Source organism: Coffea arabica, chromosome 2c (genome assembly GCF_036785885.1).
Source record: "Coffea arabica cultivar ET-39 chromosome 2c, Coffea Arabica ET-39 HiFi, whole genome shotgun sequence".
NCBI lineage: Eukaryota > Viridiplantae > Streptophyta > Magnoliopsida > Gentianales > Rubiaceae > Coffea > Coffea arabica.
The window spans coordinates 51,677,508-51,700,389 of NC_092312.1; the positions used below are offsets into that span (position 1 = coordinate 51,677,508).

Below are 22,882 nucleotides of genomic sequence, written 5' to 3' on the forward strand. Positions count from 1 at the left end.
ATATAATAATAGCTTCCATTCATCCATTCAAATGGCTCCGTATGAAGCACTTTATGCTCGGAAGTGTAGATCTCTAATATGTTGGGACGAAATAGGTGAAACAAAGATTTTAAACCCAAGTGCAGTACCATGGATTGAAGAGGCATATGAAAAGGTAAAGTTAATACGCCAAAAGATTCAGACAGCCTAAAGCCGTCAAAAGAGTTATGCAGATAATCGAAAGAAGGATTTGGAATTTACGGTTGGAGATCAAGTTTTCCTTAAAATCACTCCTCTAAAAGCAAGTTTGATGGCAGGAAAATGAAAGAAGTTGCAACCTAGATTTGTAAGACCTTATAAAATTCTTCAACGTGTGGAAAACGAGTTATAAGTTAGAACTGCCACCAAATTTGTCTCGAATTCATAATATATTCCATGTGTCTATGCTCAAGAAATATCATCCAGATCCCTCCCATGTACTGCAACCAGAAATATTAAGATCGACGAGGCATTGACTTATGAGGAAAAACCAGTGAAGCTTCTGGATCGTAAAGTGAAGGAATTAAGGAATAAGCAAATCCCTCTGGTAAAAATTTTATGGAGGAACCACGGAGTAGAGGAAGTAACTTGGGAAGTAGAGGAGGAGATTCAAAAGAAATATCCAGACCTATTTCCAGATCAATGTATGAATTTCGTAGAGGAAGTAACTTGGGAAGTAGAGGAGGAGATTCAAAAGAAATATCCAGACCTATTTCCAGATCAATGTATGAATTTCGTAGACGAAATTCTTTTAAGGGGGAGAGAATGTAAGGACTTATATTTTTATTTCTAATTTAGTCATTTTTATAATTATTTTCCCTATTATTATTTAATTATTCTAGTATTGCTTGAATTCTCCTTAAATTTCACTTTATCGCGTTCGTGTCGAAAGTTTCTCGTAAGTCATGTCGGTACAATTAATTGGAAATTTGAAAATTTAGTATTAAAATAGTAAGTATAAGTAATTAAAGTGTTAGAGGAATTACCTTGGAGGTTTAGTGTATAAGTGTATTAAACAAGAGAGAAAGTGGTAGTACGAATCATTATTCCGCACTATTAAGAGTTGACTTTCTTGTAACTTTAAGTTAGATTCCTCAACACATTTTTTTCACAAAATTTAAAACCAAGAAACCCCCTCTCTCTCTCTCTCCATTTTTGGCCAAAACCCTAAGGAAGAAAAGGGAAGAAAGAAACTCCATTCTTTGGCTCCAAGTTTGCTCACTTTTCTTCATCCAACTCACAAACCACTTGGATTTCACTCTAACTTAGAGAAAGAAGCCATCTTGTGGAGTATTTTGGTGATATTTTGATGAAAAATCTGGTCTTTATCTAGGGTTTAAAGGGTAATCACTTCATCTCTTTAATCGTTCCATTTATACAAAGATTGGTAGTTAGTTTTCATGGGTTTGAAACCCTAATGAAATTTATAGGCTAGCGAACTTGAGAAAACATTTATCTTGCTTTAAATCCTAAGCTAGATGTCTTGAGGAAGCCTTTAGGTAGCTGATTTGAGACTATATTGCTTGATTGTTGTTGTTTATGTGATGAATGAGATGATTTTGGTTTGAAAATATGAGAGAAAGTTGGAAGAAACCGTGAGAGTGAGCTGGCCGAATTTCTATTCTGGTTGTCCTACTTTTAATTCAAATATTTTTTGCTTATTTGGCTGTTAAATTGATGGATATATGTGGTACTACGTGTGTAGAAAGTGTCTTTCAAAAATCAAGTCGATTGGTTGTATAAAACTTGAGTTTTGGAAAAGTTTGAAATTTGGAAAATGCTTACTAGGGTAGCTGGACAGGGGTTCTTTGCTTGAACATGACGCTTTGTACAAAAGTCAAAATTTAGTGCCGTTTGTGGCATTCAAAACTAGATATTCGGAGCTTTCAAATGGTTAAAAATCCCTTACTAGTTTGTTTTGAGTAAACCATAGCGAATCGACAAAGAGGACTGACCTGTTTGGTCTGTCTATTCGAGAGAAACTGGGAAGCTGCATCTTGTAGTTCGATTTTGTCCCACTTGTGAAAAGATTTTGGAAATGATGTCTTCTGATGAAATGTAGCATTTTGAACCTAGTTTCTAACACCATAATCTATTATCAATTTGGACTTGTGTAGAGTTAGATATGATCTGATTTCAAAACTGTGTTTAAGCTGGAAACTGGAAAAACTTCTGAACATGTTGCTAAAACCAGTCAACTTTCAACTGTTATATTTTGTTGTTCAAAACTTTGAATTTAGTTCCGCTTGTTGTGTTTGAAACTTGATTTGGAACTCTTGTTGTGTTATAAATTTCAAAGTCTGATTCACTTTCTGTGAATTTTACCGCATTTCCAAACATTGCAAAAAAACCATGACTGGTTCTGTCCTGTCTTCTGGAAACTGTAACTTTGAGCTGAAATTCGAATGGTTTCTGGTTAGAAGCTTAGAAAAGTATCTTCAGGTAAGTTTTAGTACTTTTCATATAGTTTCCAACGGTATTTTCCATTTTTGGACATACCAAACTCAAGATCTAATTTTCCAAGTTTTGTAACGCAAAGTTGAAAATTTCTGATTCTTTAGGAAGTGAACTTTTGAGAACTTTTCACTTTCTTTCAATATTGATAGACCATTTTAAACCCGATTTTATGGAGGATACAAGTTTTCCTTGTGACTTTAAATCCTTACTTTTGAATCTTGAATTTCAATAGAGTAAAGCCCTCTTGTGGCATTGTTCTACGTTTAAAAGAATGCACTTTCTTCCTTGAATGATAAGTGGTCGTGAGTTTGCGTGAGTGATGTATGGTCACTATTTCTTCAGGTGCTCAAGCAAGTCTTCAAGAGAATCTCGGAGGGGACAACTAACACTTTACTCGTTCAATTACTTTTGAATTGGTGAGTGCCAAGTGTATGAATTGTTATATTTACTTGATTAATCTTACTTGTGTACGTGAACATAACTTGATGAGGCGAGTGTGTACTTTGTCGTACTCGCTCTCCTTTATTTGACTTATTACTTAACTTACTTGAACTTGGTTTGTATTAAATTTGAACTTGAATGTCGATTGGAGTGAATCTCGTTGACTATTATACGTGTACTCGTGGGGGACGCCCAAATCTCATTGGCTAATCTTGCGACTCGAGCTGGCATGGGCTTGGTCAAGAAGTTTGACGAACCATGAGAATATTACAAAAATAAAACTTGATCTTTTGAGATCTTGTTCGGTATACTCGTGTAGTATCACTCTTTTCGTGCGTGTTTAGTTACGGATCCGAGAGGGTGAAATAATGGATGGGGGAAGTAAGTAGAGTTTCTACGGATTTAATACCTACTCGGTTGACGGAGTATCATCACGTGGAGGTATTGGATCGAGTCTTGACAAAGTAAGTGGAATTTAGCTCCTCAGAGCTCCCGTATCTTTATTAATCGTGTTTTATTATTAATTGTGAATTACTTGAACTTTCTATCTTTAATTCTTGTACAAATGTTATTGTTACTTGAACTATGTGTTTGCATGTTTTTTTTTCTTGGCCTCACTGAACGTTCGCTCTTCCCATTAGTTTGTTTTCCTTAACAGAAGCTCGAAATGGAAAGATTTTGGAGAAGCCGACCTGATTACTTTTGTTTAGAATTTTTGAATGTAATTTATTAGTCAACTTCTAGTGGTTGTATTTTTGGAAAAATTTGATGTACTTTTGGTAACTTATGATGTAAGATTTGAATGTTTTATTAAGGAAGCGACTTTTCTTTACTTCGATCTTTATTATTTGGTTATTTATCCTTAAATTTGAATTAGACTTGTATTGAGTCCTGGTGAGAGTTAGACAGGCATTTCGATACCCTTGGGTTCACCCTAGGGAGAAGTAGGGGCGTCTCAAAATGAGGCACAGAGGGGCAGTGCCTCGGTACCTTGTATCCCATGACACGTGTCTGGGTCACAAGAGCATATAAGGCCTGGGAAAGAACTTCTGAATCAATAATAAACAGTGCAGGCAATAACAGATCCCCTTGACGCAACCCTCAAGACGATTTGAAAAAGCCATAAGGCACCCCATTCACAAGCACAGAGAACCAAACATTGGAGATCAACCTCCATACCATGTCAATAAACCTTTCGCCAAATCCAAACTGTCGCAGAATTGCAGTAAGGAATGGCTAGGAAACCCTATCATACGCCTTAGTCATGTCTAACTTAAGAGCCAGATTCCCTCCTCTACACTTCCTTCCCATCTCCGACATCAGCTCCTGAGCCAACAAATAATTATCCACAATCGACCGTCCTTTAACAAAGCCACTCTGCTGAAGAGAAATGATTCGAGGCAACACACCAGACAACCTCCCCACCAAAATTCGAGAAAGGACTTTATTCAAAAAGTTACTCATACTAATAGGTCGAAATTGAGTAAAATCCTTATGATTCATGACCTTGGGTAAAAGAACAATAGACGTAGCCGTAATGAACCGAGGTAGTTCAGCACCACAGAAGAAACTCAAAATTGCCCTGTAGACATCGTGAGCCACTACCTCTCAAGCCGTTGTAAAAAATTTCCCTGTAAAGCCGTTTGGCCCAGCGGCACTATCTCCATCCATATCAAAGATCACCGCCTTCACCTCCTCCAAGGAGGGGACCTCCTCCAATCTCATGTTATAGATATCGTCCCCGAGGTTAGAGATAACATGCAGAAGCTAAAATTCGGACACAGGGTCAGCCAAGAACAAATTACTAAAATACCTTACAGCTTCCCTCCCGATCCCTTCATCGTCCATCACCCAATCCCGAATCTTGTGAATTCTGGACTGAAAACGGCGTTGCTTGACTACCAAATGAAAGTAGCTTGAATTACGATCACCGTGTTGCAGCCACTTAACCCTGGCTTTCTGACTCCAAAATTGCTCTTCAACTGCTAGCAGCCTCTTCAAGTTAGCCTGAGCCCGCTGGAGCTCCAACTGGGTCTCAACGGATAAATCAGCCCGTGCACGCAACTCTGCCGCCGCCACCACCTCTTCCCCCTTCTTAACATTCTCAAACACATCCCCAAATACCTGCTTGTTCCAGATATGAAGAGCCGGGGAGATATTTCTCAACTTTCTCCATACCACAGAAAATGGGGACCCAGACACTTCCAATTGCCAAGCTGTCCTGACCACGTCCAAATCGAAATGATTGACTCCTAACAGCAACTCTAGGTGCGAACGAGATGAGAAGCTGAGCATGGTCAGATAGAGTGCGCACTAAATGAGACACAGAGACTGACAAGGAGAAATTCAGGCACTCCATCTTAAGTAACACTATCCAACCGTTTCCAGATGTGCACCCTCCCGATTCTGTTATTACACCAAGTGAAACTACTGCTAGAGAAACCGACATCGAACACTCCCCATTACTCATAAAACAGGAAAGTTCAAGTGTGAGACCCCGGTCAGTTCTTAAGTTTGATATCAGGTGATATTCATTATTTGTGCGGTAAAATTTGGGGTTTTAGGGTTAATTAGAAAACCCTGAGTTGGGGTTAGGATTGAAACCCTAGTTTTTGTATTAATCATAAGTTCGAATGGTGGTTAAAGTTAGTTTTGCTAGTGTGTGTGTTTTCGTGCGGGTAAGTATAGGATTTGATCCATTTTATATTGGTTAAGTACGTTTAAAAGGTAGACAACCTCAGACTAGTAAACCCTCTAGTATTCCAATAGATTAGAAAGCTTAAGTTGGGTTCCAATAGATTAGCAAGTTGGGTTAAAACCCTAATTTTGCCAATGTTATAAAGGTTGTTGTTTAATTGTTTTTATTATGGAGAAAGTATGATTAAGTGTAGATGATTAAGTTAGTGGGGTGATTAGTAGAGAAATTAAGTAAGATTAATTAGTTTGGATTAGATTAAGTTAATTATCTATGGACTAAATTGCAAAGAATTAAATGATTTGGGGCAAGAGTGTAAGAATGACAAAGTGAAGTATGTAATTGTGGAGTAAATTGGTAGGATGGTGAAGTTAATTGGGCTATAGTGTGATTTTTGGTTAACCACAAGTTCTTAGACTTCCTAAGAGTTCCATGAGGTTCCTAAGCTTAATTTTGATTGGCTGATAAAAAAAGTGGTTGGACTTTGACCAAGTGACTTGATATTAATCTAATTTAGCAAGACAAAGGCCAAAAACAACAAGGAGAATTTCGGCCAGCTCTAGGGAGAAAAACCAAGAGAAAATAAGAGAAAGAACAAGAAAAAATCTGGTTGTGTGCAACTAATCCAACAAGCTTGGGAGTTAGAGCAAAAGAAAGCTAAGGAACTTGATTCTTGAAGTACAACCTTGTGAACCAACCTTTGGAAGGTAAAACAGCCTTGAACTCTTGTAAAAGTTTGTAGTAATTCAGTAGAAATGATGATTTTTATGTTGTAAACTACTAATAAGGGTTAATGATGGTTTATATGTCACTTTTGTGGGTTTGTATGGAAGATTTGGTGGTTGCTATGGTGGTTTGAGAAAATTCCAGCAAGTGATACAAATTTCCAGTTTTGATGCTTTAAATTTCTGTTATGATGGATTGTATGTGGTTATCTTGGTTGGATTGAGCTCAAAATGTAAAGATTGTAGCTCAAAATTGTTGGTTTATGGTGAGTAGAAAACCGGCCAGCAAAGGGGTTGAAAAGCTAGGGTATGACCAATGCAAATTAGTGTTGATGATGTGTTATGGATTAAGGGGATGGTGTATGATTCCTTTGATGTGGTTGCATGACTTAAATTTGTATAGATTAGGATCATGAAACCCTAGGCTTCCTTAGGTTAGTTTAGCTTGGCTAATGTTTAGTTAGTTAGGGTTTGGTTAGTAGGTTGTTAGATTAAGGTTAGTGATGCAAATAAAGTTAGGTTAGGGATTATGGTTAGTTTTTGGCAATTTTGTAGTGACTTAGAGGGAAAGTTTCAGACCGTTTGTAGGCCATTTAGAAGTTATTATATGTGTGTTTATTTGGTATGAAAGTGGTAGGAAGACCTGCATGGAAACCTTGGAAACGGACCATGCGTTTGTGACGTTCGAAACCGGCAAACCTGGAAACAGGGCAGTCCACAAATCCGAAATTGGGTTCTATTTTTCTTTATGCTGTGTGCAGATTCAGAGGTTTCTCAAAACATGAAAGTTGTAGCTTCTTAAGTCCTTAATTTTTCTACAAAATTTTAGGTCAAACGGATCAGTGTAGCCCGAGTTATAGACAAAACACTTGCACCTGTTTTGTACACTGGATTGTGTTATGTTTTTTAATTTTGTTTCTGACCATGCTCTGTCCGTCTTGATAACGTGTGAACTGGCTGTTGATCCCTTCATAAGAAATGTAGATCTTGGTCTTAGCTTCGAAAGGGTATAAAGAGCATCCAAATTCGAGTTCCATAGCTTCAGTTATGACTAAAACAAGATCGGTTGTCAGAACTGCCTTCGAATTTGGACAGTTCTGATAGGAACTTTGAACCCATTTTTCCCTATGCTCCGTACTGATTCAGTTTTTTGTCAAAATACAAAAGTTTTAGCATTATGATATAGATTTCTAACACCTTTGGAATTTCTTGATTTGGATTTGTGAGCTGTGAGTTATGGTCCAGTAAACAGACCCTGTCCGTCACCCTAAAATGCAAACTTCTGGTACTATTTTCCATAATTTCGACCTGCTTCCATTCAGATCTAGATTAAGGCATCTTTATGAAAGTTGTAACCCTTCTTCTTAGCTTCACAACAGTACCTCATGCATTTCGATCCAATAACCGTAGCCTGAAATTTGATCAAAACGATTCTAGGTGCCAAATCTGCCATTTCCGTTGCCGGCCGTTTACATTTTCGTTTGCCGTTTCCGTACTTGCATGGCCAATTTTGCCGTTTTGCTTGTTTTAGGCATGCTAGTAGCCGTTTGTGATATAATGTGATGCAATCTTCTATTTCAGACGGTGGTGAGCTAGGCGGAGCCAGTGGGGCCTACTACTAGCTATCCTTCGCGACGCAATTTTCATACTTTTGCTATCTTGGTTCTTTGAGTAAGTATTCGGGCTGTTTTGTATATAACTTGCTTATGTGTTTAAGGTGAATGAAAGGGGTATCTAGGCGAGGGTGTACTTCATCGCACTCGACCTAAACCCTAATTTACATGCATATTTATACATGACATGTCTAAATGAATTATTTTGGGTTTGAGCGCGCTTGTAGCTCGGGGTGACGTTTGTGAGTTGGGGTCGATCTTCTGACTTAGATGGACTATTCGAGCCAGCCGAGACTTGGTCGAAGCCAGTCCAACCTAGTTTGAGGTCACCAAGTTTGTAGGTTCAAGTTGTGAACCAAGTTTGTGAACCGAGCTTGCGAAGCAAGTTCAATTTTGTTTCGTTCGCTCGAGTAAGTTTGTGAGATGACTGGCCAGTGAGGGTGATAAGGTGTTAGGTGGGAGTACAAGTGGAGTTCTACGGATCTTATTTGTGGTCGACAGAGTGTCGGCAAGAGGTCACGCATGGCAAACGACTTGGCTTTGGAGCCAACCTGTATCCTACCATTGTGATGTTACACTTCTGTACTCATGCGAAATATTTGGATTTAAATGTTTATTCGAATGTGCAATTTACAATTTTACCCCTGATTACTTACTAAGCGCATAGCTTACCCTGTTTCCTTTGTTTTCCTTAGCAGGGAACGACACGGGGAACTCCTTGGCACATTCACTAGTACAGTTAGGTTTGCTTGTAATAGTTGGACAATTGAGATGGTTGTTTTTGTTTTGGTGGTTTGTATAAGGACCCTCCTTAGGGTCTACTTTCTGCTGGTTGTTATCATAATATAATATAGTGGTTTGACTAGCTGCTTTTGGGGATGTAAATAGAACTCTTTTGGAGTTGGCTATATTGTGTGTAGACACCAAATTTTAAATAATTTGTATGTTGCATCTAATTCATGATTTTGTTTTAGATTGTCTGCATTTTAGTTGTTATTTATTTTTATTCATTTTACCTTTTTATTTGCTAATTATTTTTAGTTTTATTGGTCATATTAATTTTGTTCATATTTTAGCTTTTAGTTTTAATTTTAAGTTTTAACGTAAAATTTGTGAGAAAAAAAAAGAAGAAGAAAAAAAAAGGGAAATGATTCACAAAATACGTTCATTCCTCTTAAATTCAATCTTTTGGCATTTTGTTTATTTTCGTTATTTTATTTTTGAAAAGAGAAAAAAAAAAGCAAGCAGAAAAATGAAAAATGAAAAAGGGAAAAATGGAAAATTGCATTTTTGTTGTTTCTAGTTTATTTTATCTAATGTTAATTAAGTTGTTTTCATTATTAATTATTATTGTTTTATTATTATCATTTTTGTTGTTTAATTAATTAATTAGTTAAAAAAATTAAAAATTAAAAAATTATCGCAGCATGCACGCTGCAATTTTTGCAGCGTGCAAAGGACGATCAGAGATACCCATTGGATGGCTGGATATGAAGGCAAGGGGTAAGCCTTCATCCTCACCATTGGGGTGAGGGTTTAGGAGATTGGGAAGTGGATATAAAAGGTAAGAGAAGGCTCAGCCGTGGGGGGGTTTTTTGGCAAAAGGGATAGAACAGCAAAAGAAAGACAGAACGGCTGGGAGTTTTGAGGAAAACAAAAAAGGGGAGAGACGGGAACGAGGAGAAATCAGAAACAAGCAAAAGAAATGGGAGGAAAACAAGCTGAGAAATCAGAGGGGCTGACGGGCGGCTGATTAGGAAGAAGGGAGAGAGCTTTGGAGAGGAAAAGCAGAGGAAGGAAAGAACGAGAAGGAGAGGGAGTGACAGGAGAGCTGAGGCTAGTGATGATCGAAAGTAAAAAGGGAAGGCTACGGTTTTCTGGCAGCAGCGGGAAAGAGGAGAGACCGCTGGAAAGGAATCAAAGCAAAAAGGGAAGGAAGCCAACCATCTGCTTTCGCTCAACCGAACCCAATCCAGAAAATTTCCTGAGGTATCTCTTGAACTAATCTCTTAGCTTTTCCGTTTTCCTCCATGGCTGAGCTGGGTTCTTGCATCCTTGGTTTTCTTGTTTGGACCGCTGCTGATGCTGGTAGTTGTTCGCTAGTTTAGGTGCTTTGTTCATCTCTGTTGCTTTAATTTCGTAATAAAAATGTAATCTTTGATTTGGTTAAGATGTCAAGGCTTTGGGATATGGTTGGAGTCTCATGTTTCCGTGGGTTTCTGGTGCTTAAATCCAAAGGTTTTATGTGTGGGTTGAAAATAATGCTTGATAATATAGTTGCAAAAGGTTTCTAGCTATGCTGGTTTCCTGTTCTGAATTTCTTTTTGCATATGTGGAGACTCAATTTCTGTGCTGTCCGGTTGAGTGGATTGATTAAGTTGTGTTTTGAATTTAGAATCTATATGAAAGGGAAATGGCAGCAGGTTGGAATTGCCGAAAGCCTTTCAGCTGCTGCATTTTTCTCCTTTGGCAGAAAGTCTTGTCCTCATTTTTGGCTTGTGTGAAGGTCTTTAGTGTTTGTGTTTTTGTCATTTCTTTGCATGCGTGATAAGAACTTGAAGCTGGTTTTCGATTTGAGATGATTGTATAAATCTGCCATGCTATGTGCCGAAGCTCAAAAGCATTTGTTTGCTGAAGCTCCAAACCATTTTGCATGAAAATTTTCCAGCTTTTGCATGTTTTTTTTTTCATGTTTTGGTTGGTTCGAATGTTGAAATGGGTGTTATTACACTTAGATTGGTTTTGGGTGTTTGTGTTCAAACATATTTGAGCTGGAATTGAATGTTTGCTGGCCGCATAGACAATAGGTAGCTGGATCATTTTTGCATGAAAGTTTCCAAGAAATTTGCATCAGTTTTTGTCATGTTTTTTTTTTGCTTGTTTGCTGCTCTTTTTGTTGCATATTCAGTTTTGTTGTGTTAATCAAAGTGTCCAGATGTTAAATGAGGTCAAGTGATAGTCTTTGCTGGTTTTGTTTGAAATTTGCTTGAAACTTGCATTTGAAAGCTTGAAGTTGCAAAAATTCTGGATGAATATTGCCGCAAGCTTCACCTTCCTCTTTTGCTGCATCTCATGCCTGGCTGTTTTCTTTTGTCTGCATTTCCTGATTAAGTTTCGGCCATCCATTTTTGCTAGCTGGGTTTGCATGTTTTGGGGTGGTTTGAGATGATTGAATGCATTTGCCATGTAAGGGGCTGAAGCAAAAGCATTTGCTAGCTGAAGTTTAAAAAACTTTTTGGCCTGAAGGTTCTCTTGTTGCTGGAATGTTTCTCATTTGTCACATGAAATTTGCATGCAAATCTTCTTCATTCTGGTTATGGCATGTATGATAAGTTTGGTAGGAGTTTGATGTTGGTTTTGGGTTTGAGATGGTTGTGTGAATTTGTCAGGCAAAGTTGCTGAAGTTTGAGAGCATAAGAAACGTTGCAGAAACTTTCTCTTCGTAACCTTTGCATGCTTTTGCATGAAAGGATTTCTGGAAATTGCACTTTAACCCCCTCAAGTTTCCCCTTATGCCACTATGACCCAGAAATTGGAAAAATTAATCAATTTGGTCCTTGTAATTTTGCAGCAATGCTACAAAGACTCAATTGAGTTCTAGTAGCTTGCAATTTGGTCCTAGAAGTAGTTGCATTTTAACCTTTACTTGACCTTTTCTTTGCTCTTGGGCCCTTGAAGTTCCTAAAATGTTTAATTAGGCTTGAGTGCTTGGTTAGTGTTTGCAATTGAGTCCTTGGTAGCCTCAACTTTGCAATTCGACTGCTCGTTTGCTTTCATTTGTTTAGGTGGTACTTAATACATGAATTTGTGAACTTTATGATCAAGCGAGCTTGTGTTTGTTTATTTTCTTTAATATTCCCAAATAAAGTGGTATCTTGACCTTTTTATTGTTTTGAAGCCATTTTTCTTTCATTTGGACATCGTTCAAAGGGGGCGGTATAATTTCTTTTATCCCTTTTTGTGTCTCTCCTATGTGATCCAACGTGTTAAGTGAGAATTGCATGCCTACTTTGCTTTCCTAGCCTTTCCTTAATTCCTTTCATTTATGTCTTTTACTTTCATTTTCATTAAGTTATTCTTTTAATGGGGTATGTGTACACCTCTTGGCTTGTAATAGATAGGGCTTTGGCGAGCAATTTGGTCCATTTTCCCCTTCCCCTTTTGTTTTAGTTAGTGAATGTAATAAGTTCATTAGCTTGGTTGCATGCCTATGTGTTACGTGTTACTTGCTTTATTAGGTTTTGCATCTAGTCGAGCATGTTAAGTGTTACGTGCTACGTGTTTATGAGTGTTTGGCATGTCTACTAGCTTTCTGTAGTGTAGATGAATGGAATGGATGAATGTACGTTTCCACTAGTCCAACGCTAGTCGGAATTCATAGAATGGGCTAGTCCAACGCTAGACCCTTAGGGATTTCCCCTCGTTAGTACATGTTTGCATGTTCATTACATGTCATGCATTCTTTTTAGTTTTATCATTTTGCATGCCCCTCGAACCCCTTTTCCCTCCATTTTAGGATTTTTGCATTTCATGCTAGTTATAGGGTTCATTCGCTTGAGAGTCCCCTTAAATATGGGATATAGACGAGTGTGGCTTTTTCTAAACCTTAGCATGCTTGTATTCCCTCTATAAAAGGGCAAATTGAGTCACGATTTAGGTCTCCCCGTGCCCAATATGCATAAATTCCCTAAGTTCATGCATCCACTCTACTATTTTCTACCCTCATCACATTTTCACTTTTCCTCCCATTTTGCACACGTGCACCTTTATGTTTCTTCACTTGCACACGAACACTTTTAATCATCACTTGCACACATGCACTTCACATTATCATTTCACATACCTTACTTTGCCCCCTCACATGCACATTGTCACTTACACATTATTGTCTTTCATTACTTTTTCAAACTCATGCCTTCACATTGCATACATGCATTCCATTCATTTGCATCCCACTCGCATTATTCGTGACTTCTCCAAAGGATCATTATTGGGCTTCACAATTAATGTGATTGGCACCACTCAACCTTTGAAGAGAAATTTCCCCCCAATACCCCTAGGTCTAGGGTTTGCATTCATGTAGTGCATCCAAATGTAATAAATTCTTTGGTTAAAACAAGAAAATTTTTGATTAAATCATGCAACTAGCCTTGGCTAGGTCAAAGGGGTGCCTTAGATTTTATCCTTGCCTTCCCCTTTGTCAAATGTGACTCCCAAACCTTTTTCGTTGGTTTACGTGGACTAGGAGTCGTTTAAAAGGGGTTTCTTACTACTTTTTCCTATTTTTCTTTAAAAATACATTTTTTAGGTGACTTGGTACACCTTAACTCATTACCAAGTGGCGACTCCGTATTTAGTTTTAAAAAAATCCTTTTTAAACTATAATTTTGGGTCAAATCGTCGCATTCTCAAAATCCCATTTAGACCCATTTTTCTTTTAAATCACGATTCATTTTCCAATCACAAAATACATTTTTTAAACCATTTATTTATTTATCAAAAAATGGGGCGCGACAGTTGGCGACTCCACTGGGGACATTCGAGAGTCCGAGCAAATTTGATTTAATCAACCTTTTTCTTCTTTTAATCTTTTCATATATCACATTTGGGTGTTTAGGATTGCATTTTTCCTTTTATTAGGATTTTTGCATTTCACGCATACCAACTCCCTCACTTACTCATTTGGCGTACGTTTGTTTTGATTGATGAATGGTTTATGTATGTGATTCCGCGCTTTGCATTGCATTTGGGTGGGGGACATCACCTTAGAGCCTCACGTTGGTTCTTGATCCCTCCCCTCCAAACGAGCACTAGCATATGAGCATACGCTTTAATTTTTTCACCCTTCATTTATTTTTCTTTTAGTGGCTTGTCACGCCACTCCACCCTATTAGGATTTTAGGCGACCCACTTGGACATATGATCGTATCACGACGTGTGCGTAGCATGATCCGAGGGGTCACTCGATCTTCCGCTTTAAACTTTAGGTTGATGACCTATTAGTTTTTAGTCGAAGGTTGAGGATTTTTTTTAGATTCGCCCAGACGGGTAGCCGTAACACGACGTGTGCGTAGCAACGTCTGGGGAATCGCTCGAGCCACCGACAAGGAACCTTGGGAGTGATGACCCTTGGTTTCCAAGTCTGAAGGATCGGGAACCTATGACTTATCGAGTCTAGATGCATTAGTGAACCCTAACCTCATGCATCCATTTTAGAATTGCCTAAGATAGAGTCGGCCTTATCCGCTAGGGACACTATTCACAAGGGGAGGGATCCAACCCCTTTTTCCCTTTTATTGCTTTGTATTGATTGTTTTATCTTGTTGCTACAATGTGTTATGTGTATTTCTCTGCCTGAACTAACCTTTCTTGGTTTTGTGTCCCCGTTGCATTCACAAACCCTAGCAAATAAGAGGTCTGGCATGACCTTCTTTTAGAAGCCTACTCGTGTAGATAGGCTATTGCACGTTTAGAAATTTCGGTATATTTCATTCGTAAATTAATAATGGCATACCATTTTAGGTCTACCCTGGCAAATAAAGGGTTCCTTAGGTCACGTTTCACTTCGAATTGCATGTTTTATCGCTTTAATAAACTGGCATCACGCATCAACCATAGAAGGGAATGCCATTTAGGGGATCCCGTGTTAGGAATAAGCCACCTTGTGTCTCGGATACTTAATCCAAAGAGACTTGCACGTTTACATTTTGTACCATCCAAAGGGGTAGTACACAAGGTAAGGTAGGATCCGATCGTCTTCATAAGAGCGATTTTTGGAATATGAGCATCTAATAATCACTTTTTGGCCATTTTATCAAAAATTGGTAAAAATCCCTTGCGTAAAAGGACATAATTTGAAGAAAATTCACAAATGATTCTTCCTATTAAGACGATAAATAAATTGAGGCCAAATCGTGATTTTAGAAGGCTCATAGACTAATTTTCTGAAACCACCAATGGCCGGCCGACTCAATCGATCTATTTTTGTCAATCGACCATCATTTGACCAATTTACCCTTTTTAGGGTCATCCGGTCGATTTTTGAATAAATCATCAATTCATTTGATCAATTTACCCTTTTAAGGGTTACCTGGTCGATTTTGAATAAATCGTCAATTCATTTGACCAATTTACCCTTTTTAGGGTCATCCGGTCGATTTTTGAAAAATCATCCATTAATTTGACCAATTTACCCTTTTTAGGGTCATCCGATCGATTTTTGAATTTCATTCAATTCATTTGACCAATTTACCCTTTTAGGTTGATTTGGTCGATTTTTGCATAAATCATCAATCTCTCTTCCATTCATTTGACCAATTTACCCTTTTTAGGGTGATCTGGTCGATTTTTGAAATAAATCAAATTTCATTCAATTCATTTGTCCAAATTACCCTTTTAGGGTAATCTGGTCGATCTTTGAATAAATCACCAATTTCATTCAATTCATTTGATTAGTTAGGGCAATTTTGTCGATTTTCGATAAATCATCAATTTCATAAATTCACTGGACCAATTTACCCTTTTAGGGCGATCTGGTCAATTTTGAATAGATTCTCGAACTCATTCAAATTCATTTGACCAATTTACCCTTTTAGGGCGATCTGGTCAATTTTGAATAAATTCTCGATTTCCTTCAATTCATTCAACCAATTTCATTTTTTAGGATGATCCGATCCATTTTGAATAAAATTCTCAATTTCATTCGTTTGACCAAGTTCCTTTTTTAGGATGATCCGGTCAATTTTGAGTAAGTTATCAAATGTCACTCAATTCATTTGACCCGTTTCCCTTTTTAGGGTAATCCGGTCGATTTTAAATAAATGGTCAATTTCATTTCAAACCCATTTGACCAATCAGGGTTTCAGTGTCGAATTTCAAATTGAGAAACCTAGTCGATTTTAAGAAAACCATCCATTGAATCCAGCCATTTGATCAGTTGGGGTTTTTTGACCCGTGCTTTACTGAGAAATTTTGTCAACGAATTTCAATCTCTTCGATAGGGAGTTTGTCAAGGTCAAACCCGTGCGTTTTTGCAAATTCTTGTATCGATCAAAAGTGATCAATTCATTCGGACGTTGACCTCATTTTGACACATGTCTCTCGTCACTCCAGTTGACCAATTTTTCAAAATTATTTTTCACTCAATGAGTTGATCAGATCCATCAGGTATGGTATAGTGCCTACCTCAGAGGATTGCATTTTCATGCTAGGCCTACCCTTGGCACAAAAAGGGTTCCCCCATAGGACATGCATCCGAATTTTCTGAATATCTACTAACTCTTGCCTTTTTCTTTTTCTTTTCTTTATTTTCTTTGGAATAACTAAGCGAGGGTTGAATCTAAAGGCAATTCCTTTCAAAATTCTCAGGTAATATTTAAACATAGCTTCTCGTCGAAACCCCATCATAACACGATCCCGTAGCCAAGCTCAGAGGAGTCGTGTAAACATGAGTTCACAACCGGAACAAGCAGATAAGTCTACTACTACCGCTCAACCTGAGACTACAAGTTTAGGGGTTCAGTTAACCGAAATGCTTACTAAATTTGGTGAAATGGCATCTGAGATGGCGGCCCAAAGAAAATTGATTGACGAGCTAATCAGCAGCGGAGTTCAACCTGAACCTATACCCGTCAAGCAGGCTGAGCCAGAATCGTTTGTCATCCCTTCAACTCAAGTCACTGTTACTCCATCATTCCCTATTCCACCCGAGGAAACTTTCGCCTATCCCACCACAAATTTGCCATACGCTTACCCTCCTAATCCTTCATCTTTTCTTACTCGCAGGCAAGGCCCACAACCCCAAGCTACTTCAAATATACCACCTGAGCCACATACCTTTTATTACCCTGCTGCTGAACCCTTCCTACCAGACCACACTGTTCAAACCAAGCCAGAAATGGGGGAATCTTTCGCTCCCATTGGTATGAAGCTGCTCAAGCGCCTTGACCGCTTTGATGAGTTTATGGGGAAAAGTCAGGGGTTGAACAAGCAAGGAGTTTTGGATTACGATGAGCTTTGCCTTTTTCCGAATGTGCGGTTGCCTGAGAGGTTCAAAACCCCTAAATTTAACAAGTATGACAGGACGGGTAATGTCTCTGCCCTCAAATCGCAGTTGGATGCTTTGCAAGGACAAGGGAACAGTGGGAAAAAGCAACAATTCCAAAAGGAAGAGGGGGAAATCGTTTTTGTTTGTGATCGAAACCGTGTCCCAAGCTCCAGGCCTAGACAACACCCTACCTACTCAAACTCCTACCCTTATTATTCAAACCCTCATCCTGTTCATCACACTAATACCACTCAACCTCGACCTCGCCCTAAATACACCAACTCGTCTATAGCCCCTTTTCAAATATCTCAGCCTAACTTCCAACAAGTTCGACTCCGACCTCCCTACAATCAACAATTTTCTCCACCAAATAGACATACCTACAACTATCCCCAACACACTAAAACCTACAATCAAAGCCGTACCCGAACATTCACCAACCTAGGCAGGCCTCTGGACCAATTGTATGAACAATTAAAGGCTGCCGGTAGAATTGGCATAATTCCCCCTCCAACTTACTCTCATGGCGTCCCTGCCGGATACAATTCTCAGTACACTTGCGCCTATCATTCGGGAGCACCCGGCCACCCAACCACTGATTGTAGAGCACTTAAGCATAAAGTGCAAGACATGATCGAGGCAGGGGAAATAGTGATTAGAGAAGGGCCAGAACAAGGACCAAATGTGGATAAGAACCCCCTGCCAGAGTACGATAACACCATTGGGGTTATTATGGACAATACGGAATTTAAGGAGCCTGCTCAAAACTCATCAAGTGAGGCTGAAGTGTTTGGAAATGACGCAGAATTTCCCGATATCCCTGAGAGATCAATTTCCAATTGGATAGCCGAATTTCTACCCATTCAGAAGGAGTTTCGGTAAACCTAAAGGGGGTTTGTCATTCATGCGAATTCATGAGGAAAAAACTTTTGCATCTGTAATTAGCTAATGAAAACATCTTTACTTTTGACCAAAATTTGCGCATGTAAATACTTTTAAGTTTTCATTTCCGTTTGCTTTCAATCAAAGGTTTTATGAAAATGAACAAGTCATTCTTGTCATGTTATTTTGGTCATATTGCTTGTTCATTTGTTTGTTGTATATTTGTTTGCTTATTATTCCAAATTCGTTAATTCTTTCAAATGGCCAAAGATGAAATTGTTTGACCCTTTGGATATCACTTTTTTGGAATTCAATAATGGCAATCTCTATCTTACTCACGACTTGAGAATTTTGGAACCCAGATTTCAAAGCGAGAGTGATAAAGAGAAAGTATTTGATTCTTTTTCAAAAAAATGTTGAACAAAATGAGGAGAAATTCGAACCAAACCTAGAAGCCATAGCAATTGTTCACATTGGCACTGAGAATGAGGTCAAAAGGCCATAAATCAGCATTCGTTTGGACAAGAGCAGAAAAGGAGATGATTAAGAGTTTGACTATGTGTCAAGGTGTACAGATGGTTGGAAGCAGTCTCGTTTGCAGCAGCAGAAATTCTATCTTTGCACACTCTAATGGGAGTTCAGCCAAGAATGCCGTTTGTCATGAAATGTTACAAACATGCCTGGCCTGAGCCTACGACAAGAAGTTTCATCAGTGTACATTTTGAGGAAGGCGACAAAGCACTCAAGCGAACTTTGCCAATACAAGACGAAGGCAGAGACAAATTCGTTCAAAATCAGAAAGGGCCGTTCGTTGTCCAAAAGGTATTACCTGGCGGAGCACTCATTTTGACGGAAATAGATGGTCAAACATTCCCTCAACCCATCAAATCAGACATGTGCAAGAAGATTTTCATTTGATCATGCAAATTTTCCTTAGAAATTCATGCAAATGACGAAATGCATGTCAGGCCCTCTTCTTTTACATTTAAAGCATTTTATCCCTACTTGTCCCCTTTGAGCCATCAGAATTGACAAATTTTCGTTTGGCAGCCCCTGAGAATTGCAAACCCCACACTGGGACAAATTCATTTTGAAAAGAGATGATCGGAAAGAAAATGCAAACCCCACACTGGGGCAAATTCATTTTGAAAAGAGATGATCGGAAAGAAAAGGAAAACCTCACACTGGGGCAAATTTATCTTTGAAAGAAAGATGGAAAAAGAAAGAACCCCACACTGGGGCAAATTTAGTTTTGAAGAAAAATGCAAAAAGTGAGGAAATGCAATGAAAAATGCAAAGAGAAGAATTCAATCAAACTGGGGCAAATCTTCCTCGGTTTTGTTCAAAAATTGGAGATAGTCTCAAGTTGATGCAATCTCAGGTTATTTCACACCTTTCAGAAATTTTGCTTTCAAGCCTCAACTTTCTTTGAAAAAGCACCCCACCTGACCTCATTACAAGAGCCCAAAGTCCTGGCTTTCGTCACTTGTTGTATTTCTGTTGGGATTTTTGCTAATCAACTGGCAAGTGATGTCCATAATGCCCTCGCCTAATCTTACAAAGGAAGTGCATTCTGCTGATGCCAGCAATCTTCAACTTACATTTCTGAGTCGATTATGGTCGAGCTCTTCCATTGCTTACTTAGGTGAAAGCCCGAAAGGGCACCTCAAAAAAAAAAACAAAAACAAAAAAAAAACAAAAACAAAAATAAAAACAAACAAAACAAACAAAACAAAAACAAAAAGGGTGGGGGCAACCTTGGTGAAAACCAGAAAGGGCGCCAAGGCAGGTTTTTGCAACGAGCAAGCACGAGGAGGAACAGCTGGTGACTTGGTTCATTTGGATTTCTTCTCATTTTTGTCATACTTCTGCCAATATTAAATTCCAGAACAAAGATATCCAGAGATTTGAATATGACATCTGTTGGCCAAAACTGTGTTGCTTTGTAAAATATTCTTTTCCAAATACATCTTTTCTCATGTGCTTGTATTCATGGCATTTTTGGATGTGTTTTACATATTCATTCCATGCAGAACATAGGAAATCACCTTGCATATATTTTGATTTTTCATGCATCATTCTTTTATCATTGGATTCGGATGAATGATAAACCCTAAGGTTTGTGCAAGAATATGGGATTCAATCATCTTTTAAAGTAAGTAAAATGCAACCAAGCTGCTACATGGATTTGGTGACATAGTAAATGCGCACTTTATTGGTCTCCGGAATCGAAAGGTTTCAAAATTACAAATTCAACCAAGGCAGATGCCGCAGCAAAAGTTGGCAAAGGCATCAAAGGACTCATGTTTACACGATTCTCAAGGCAAGCCAGATCGAATGATGGTGGCAAGTCCATTATTTCTTCTTTTCTTGCAGGAACGTTGCATTTACAAACACAAACAACCACACTTCTTTTCGCACCCAAATCGACGTCAGAAAAAGCTTCCCAGTAAGCAAAGACGAAATGATAATTTGGCAAAGGTTGGGTCATAAGGAACAACATCAGCTATCGTTCTAGCCATAAAGATCCAAATCTCCCTCTTGGTACAAAAGTTTGAACTACTCTCAGGTAAGAACTCAATTCATTGTTTAAAAATTCCCCAGCGAAATCCCATTTACATTTCTGTGTGGGTCTATCCCATTTACGTTTCTGTTCGGGTCTATCCCGTGGTCTATCCCATTTAATTTTCTGTTCGGGTCTATCCCGTGGGTCTATCCCATTTACATTTCTGTCTGGGTCTATCCCATTTACATTTCTGTTTGGGTCTATCCCATTTACATTTCTGTCCGGGTCTATCCCGTGGGTCTATCCCATTTCATTTTCTGTTCGGGTCTATCCCATTTACATTTCTGTCCGGGTCTATCCCGTGGGTCTATCCCAATTTTACATTTCTGTTCGGGTCTATCCCGTGGGTCTATCCCAATTTTAAATTTCTGTTCGGGACTATCCCGTGGGTCTATCCCAATTTTAAATTCCTGTTCGGGTCAGTCCCGATTTCAAAATTCCTGTTCGGGTCAGTCCCGTTTAATTTCATGTTCGGGTCAGTCCCGTTTTAGAATTCCTGTCCGTTCGGATCATTCTGCAGCCGAATAACACAGGTAAGTATTTGGTGTCTACTTCATTGTCTCAAGTTTTTTCAAAACTCAGACAAAGAGAGGCAAACTGTAGACACCAAATTTTAAATAATTTGTATGTTGCATCTAATTCATGATTTTGTTTTAGATTGTCTGCATTTTAGTTGTTATTTATTTTTATTCATTTTACCTTTTTATTTGTCTTTTATTTGCTAATTATTTTTAGTTTTATTGGTCATATTAATTTTGTTCATATTTTAGCTTTTAGTTTTAATTTTAAGTTTTAACGTAAAATTTGTGAGAAAAAAAAAAGAAGAAGAAAAAAAAAAGGGAAATGGTTCACAAAATACGTTCATTCCTCTTAAATTCAATCTTTTGGCATTTTGTTTATTTTCGTTATTTTATTTTTGAAAAGAGAAAAAAAAAAAGCAAGCAGAAAAATGAAAAATGAAAAAGGGAAAAATGGAAAGTTGCATTTTTGTTGTTTCTAGTTTATTTTTATCTAATGTTAATTAAGTTGTTTTCATTATTAATTATTATTGTTTTATTATTATCATTTTTGTTGTTTAATTAATTAATTAGTTAAAAAAAATTAAAAATTTAAAAATTATCGCAGCATGCACGCTGCAATTTTTGCAGCGTGCAAAGGACGATCAGAGATACCCATTGGATGGCTGGATATGAAGGCAAGGGTTAAGCCTTCATCCTCACCATTGGGGTGAGGGTTTAGGAGATTGGGAAGTGGATATAAAAGGTAAGAGAAGGCTCAGCCGTGGGGGGGTTTTTTGGCAAAAGGGATAGAACAGCAAAAGAAAGACAGAACGGCTGGGAGTTTTGAGGAAAACAAAAAAGGGGAGAGACGGGAACGAGGAGAAATCAGAAACAAGCAAAAGAAAGGGGAGGAAAACAGGCTGAGAAATCAGAGGGGCTGACGGGCAGCTGATTAGGAAGAAGGGAGAGAGCTTTGGAGAGGAAAAGCAGAGGAAGGAAAGAACGAGAAGGAGAGGGAGTGACAGGAGAGCTGAGGCTAGTGACGATCGAAAGTAAAAAGGGAAGGCTACGGTTTTCTGGCAGCAGCGGGAAAGAGGAGAAACCGCTGGAAAGGAATCAAAGCAAAAAGGGACGGAAGCCAACCATCTGCTTTCGCTCAACCGAACCCAATCCAGAAAATTTCCTGAGGTATCTCTTGAACTAATCTCTTAGCTTTTCCGTTTTCCTCCATGGCTGAGCTGGGTTCTTGCATCCTTGGTTTTCTTGTTTGGGCCGCTGCTGATGCTGGTAGTTGTTCGCTAGTTTAGGTGCTTTGTTCATCTCTGTTGCTTTAATTTCGTAATAAAAATGTAATCTTTGATTTGGTTAAGATGTCAAGGCTTTGGGATATGGTTGGAGTCTCATGTTTCCGTGGGTTTCTGGTGCTTAAATCCAAAGGTTTTATGTGTGGGTTGAAAATAATGCTTGATAATGTAGTTGCAAAAGGTTTCTAGCTATGCTGGTTTCCTGTTCTGAATTTCTTTTTGCATATGTGGAGACTCAATTTCTGTGCTGTCCGGTTGAGTGGATTGATTAAGTTGTGTTTTGAATTTAGAATCTATATGAAAGGGAAATGGCAGCAGGTTGGAATTGCCGAAAGCCTTTCAGCTGCTGCATTTTTCTCCTTTGGCAGAAAGTCTTGTCCTCATTTTTGGCTTGTGTGAAGGTCTTTAGTGTTTGTGTTTTTGTCATTTCTTTGCATGCGTGATAAGAACTTGAAGCTGGTTTTCGATTTGAGATGATTGTATAAATCTGCCATGCTATGTGCCGAAGCTCAAAAGCATTTGTTTGCTGAAGCTCCAAACCATTTTGCATGAAAATTTTCCAGCTTTTGCATGTTTTTTTTTTCATGTTTTGGTTGGTTCGAATGTTGAAATGGGTGTTATTACACTTAGATTGG

General features: G+C 38.4%; 1 protein-coding gene across 1 annotated transcript; it reads right to left on the reverse strand.

Annotated features, from left to right (window-relative positions):
• Positions 1–4,152: 4,152 nt before the first annotated feature.
• LOC113724391 (uncharacterized) lies at positions 4,153–5,211 on the reverse strand. The gene is made up of 2 exons (XM_027247301.1): positions 4,730–5,211; positions 4,153–4,498 (listed from the first exon to the last, which is right to left on the reverse strand). The coding sequence occupies exons 1-2, from the start codon at positions 5,209–5,211 to the stop codon at positions 4,153–4,155; spliced, it is 828 nt and encodes a 275-aa protein (XP_027103102.1).
• Positions 5,212–22,882: the final 17,671 nt, after the last annotated feature.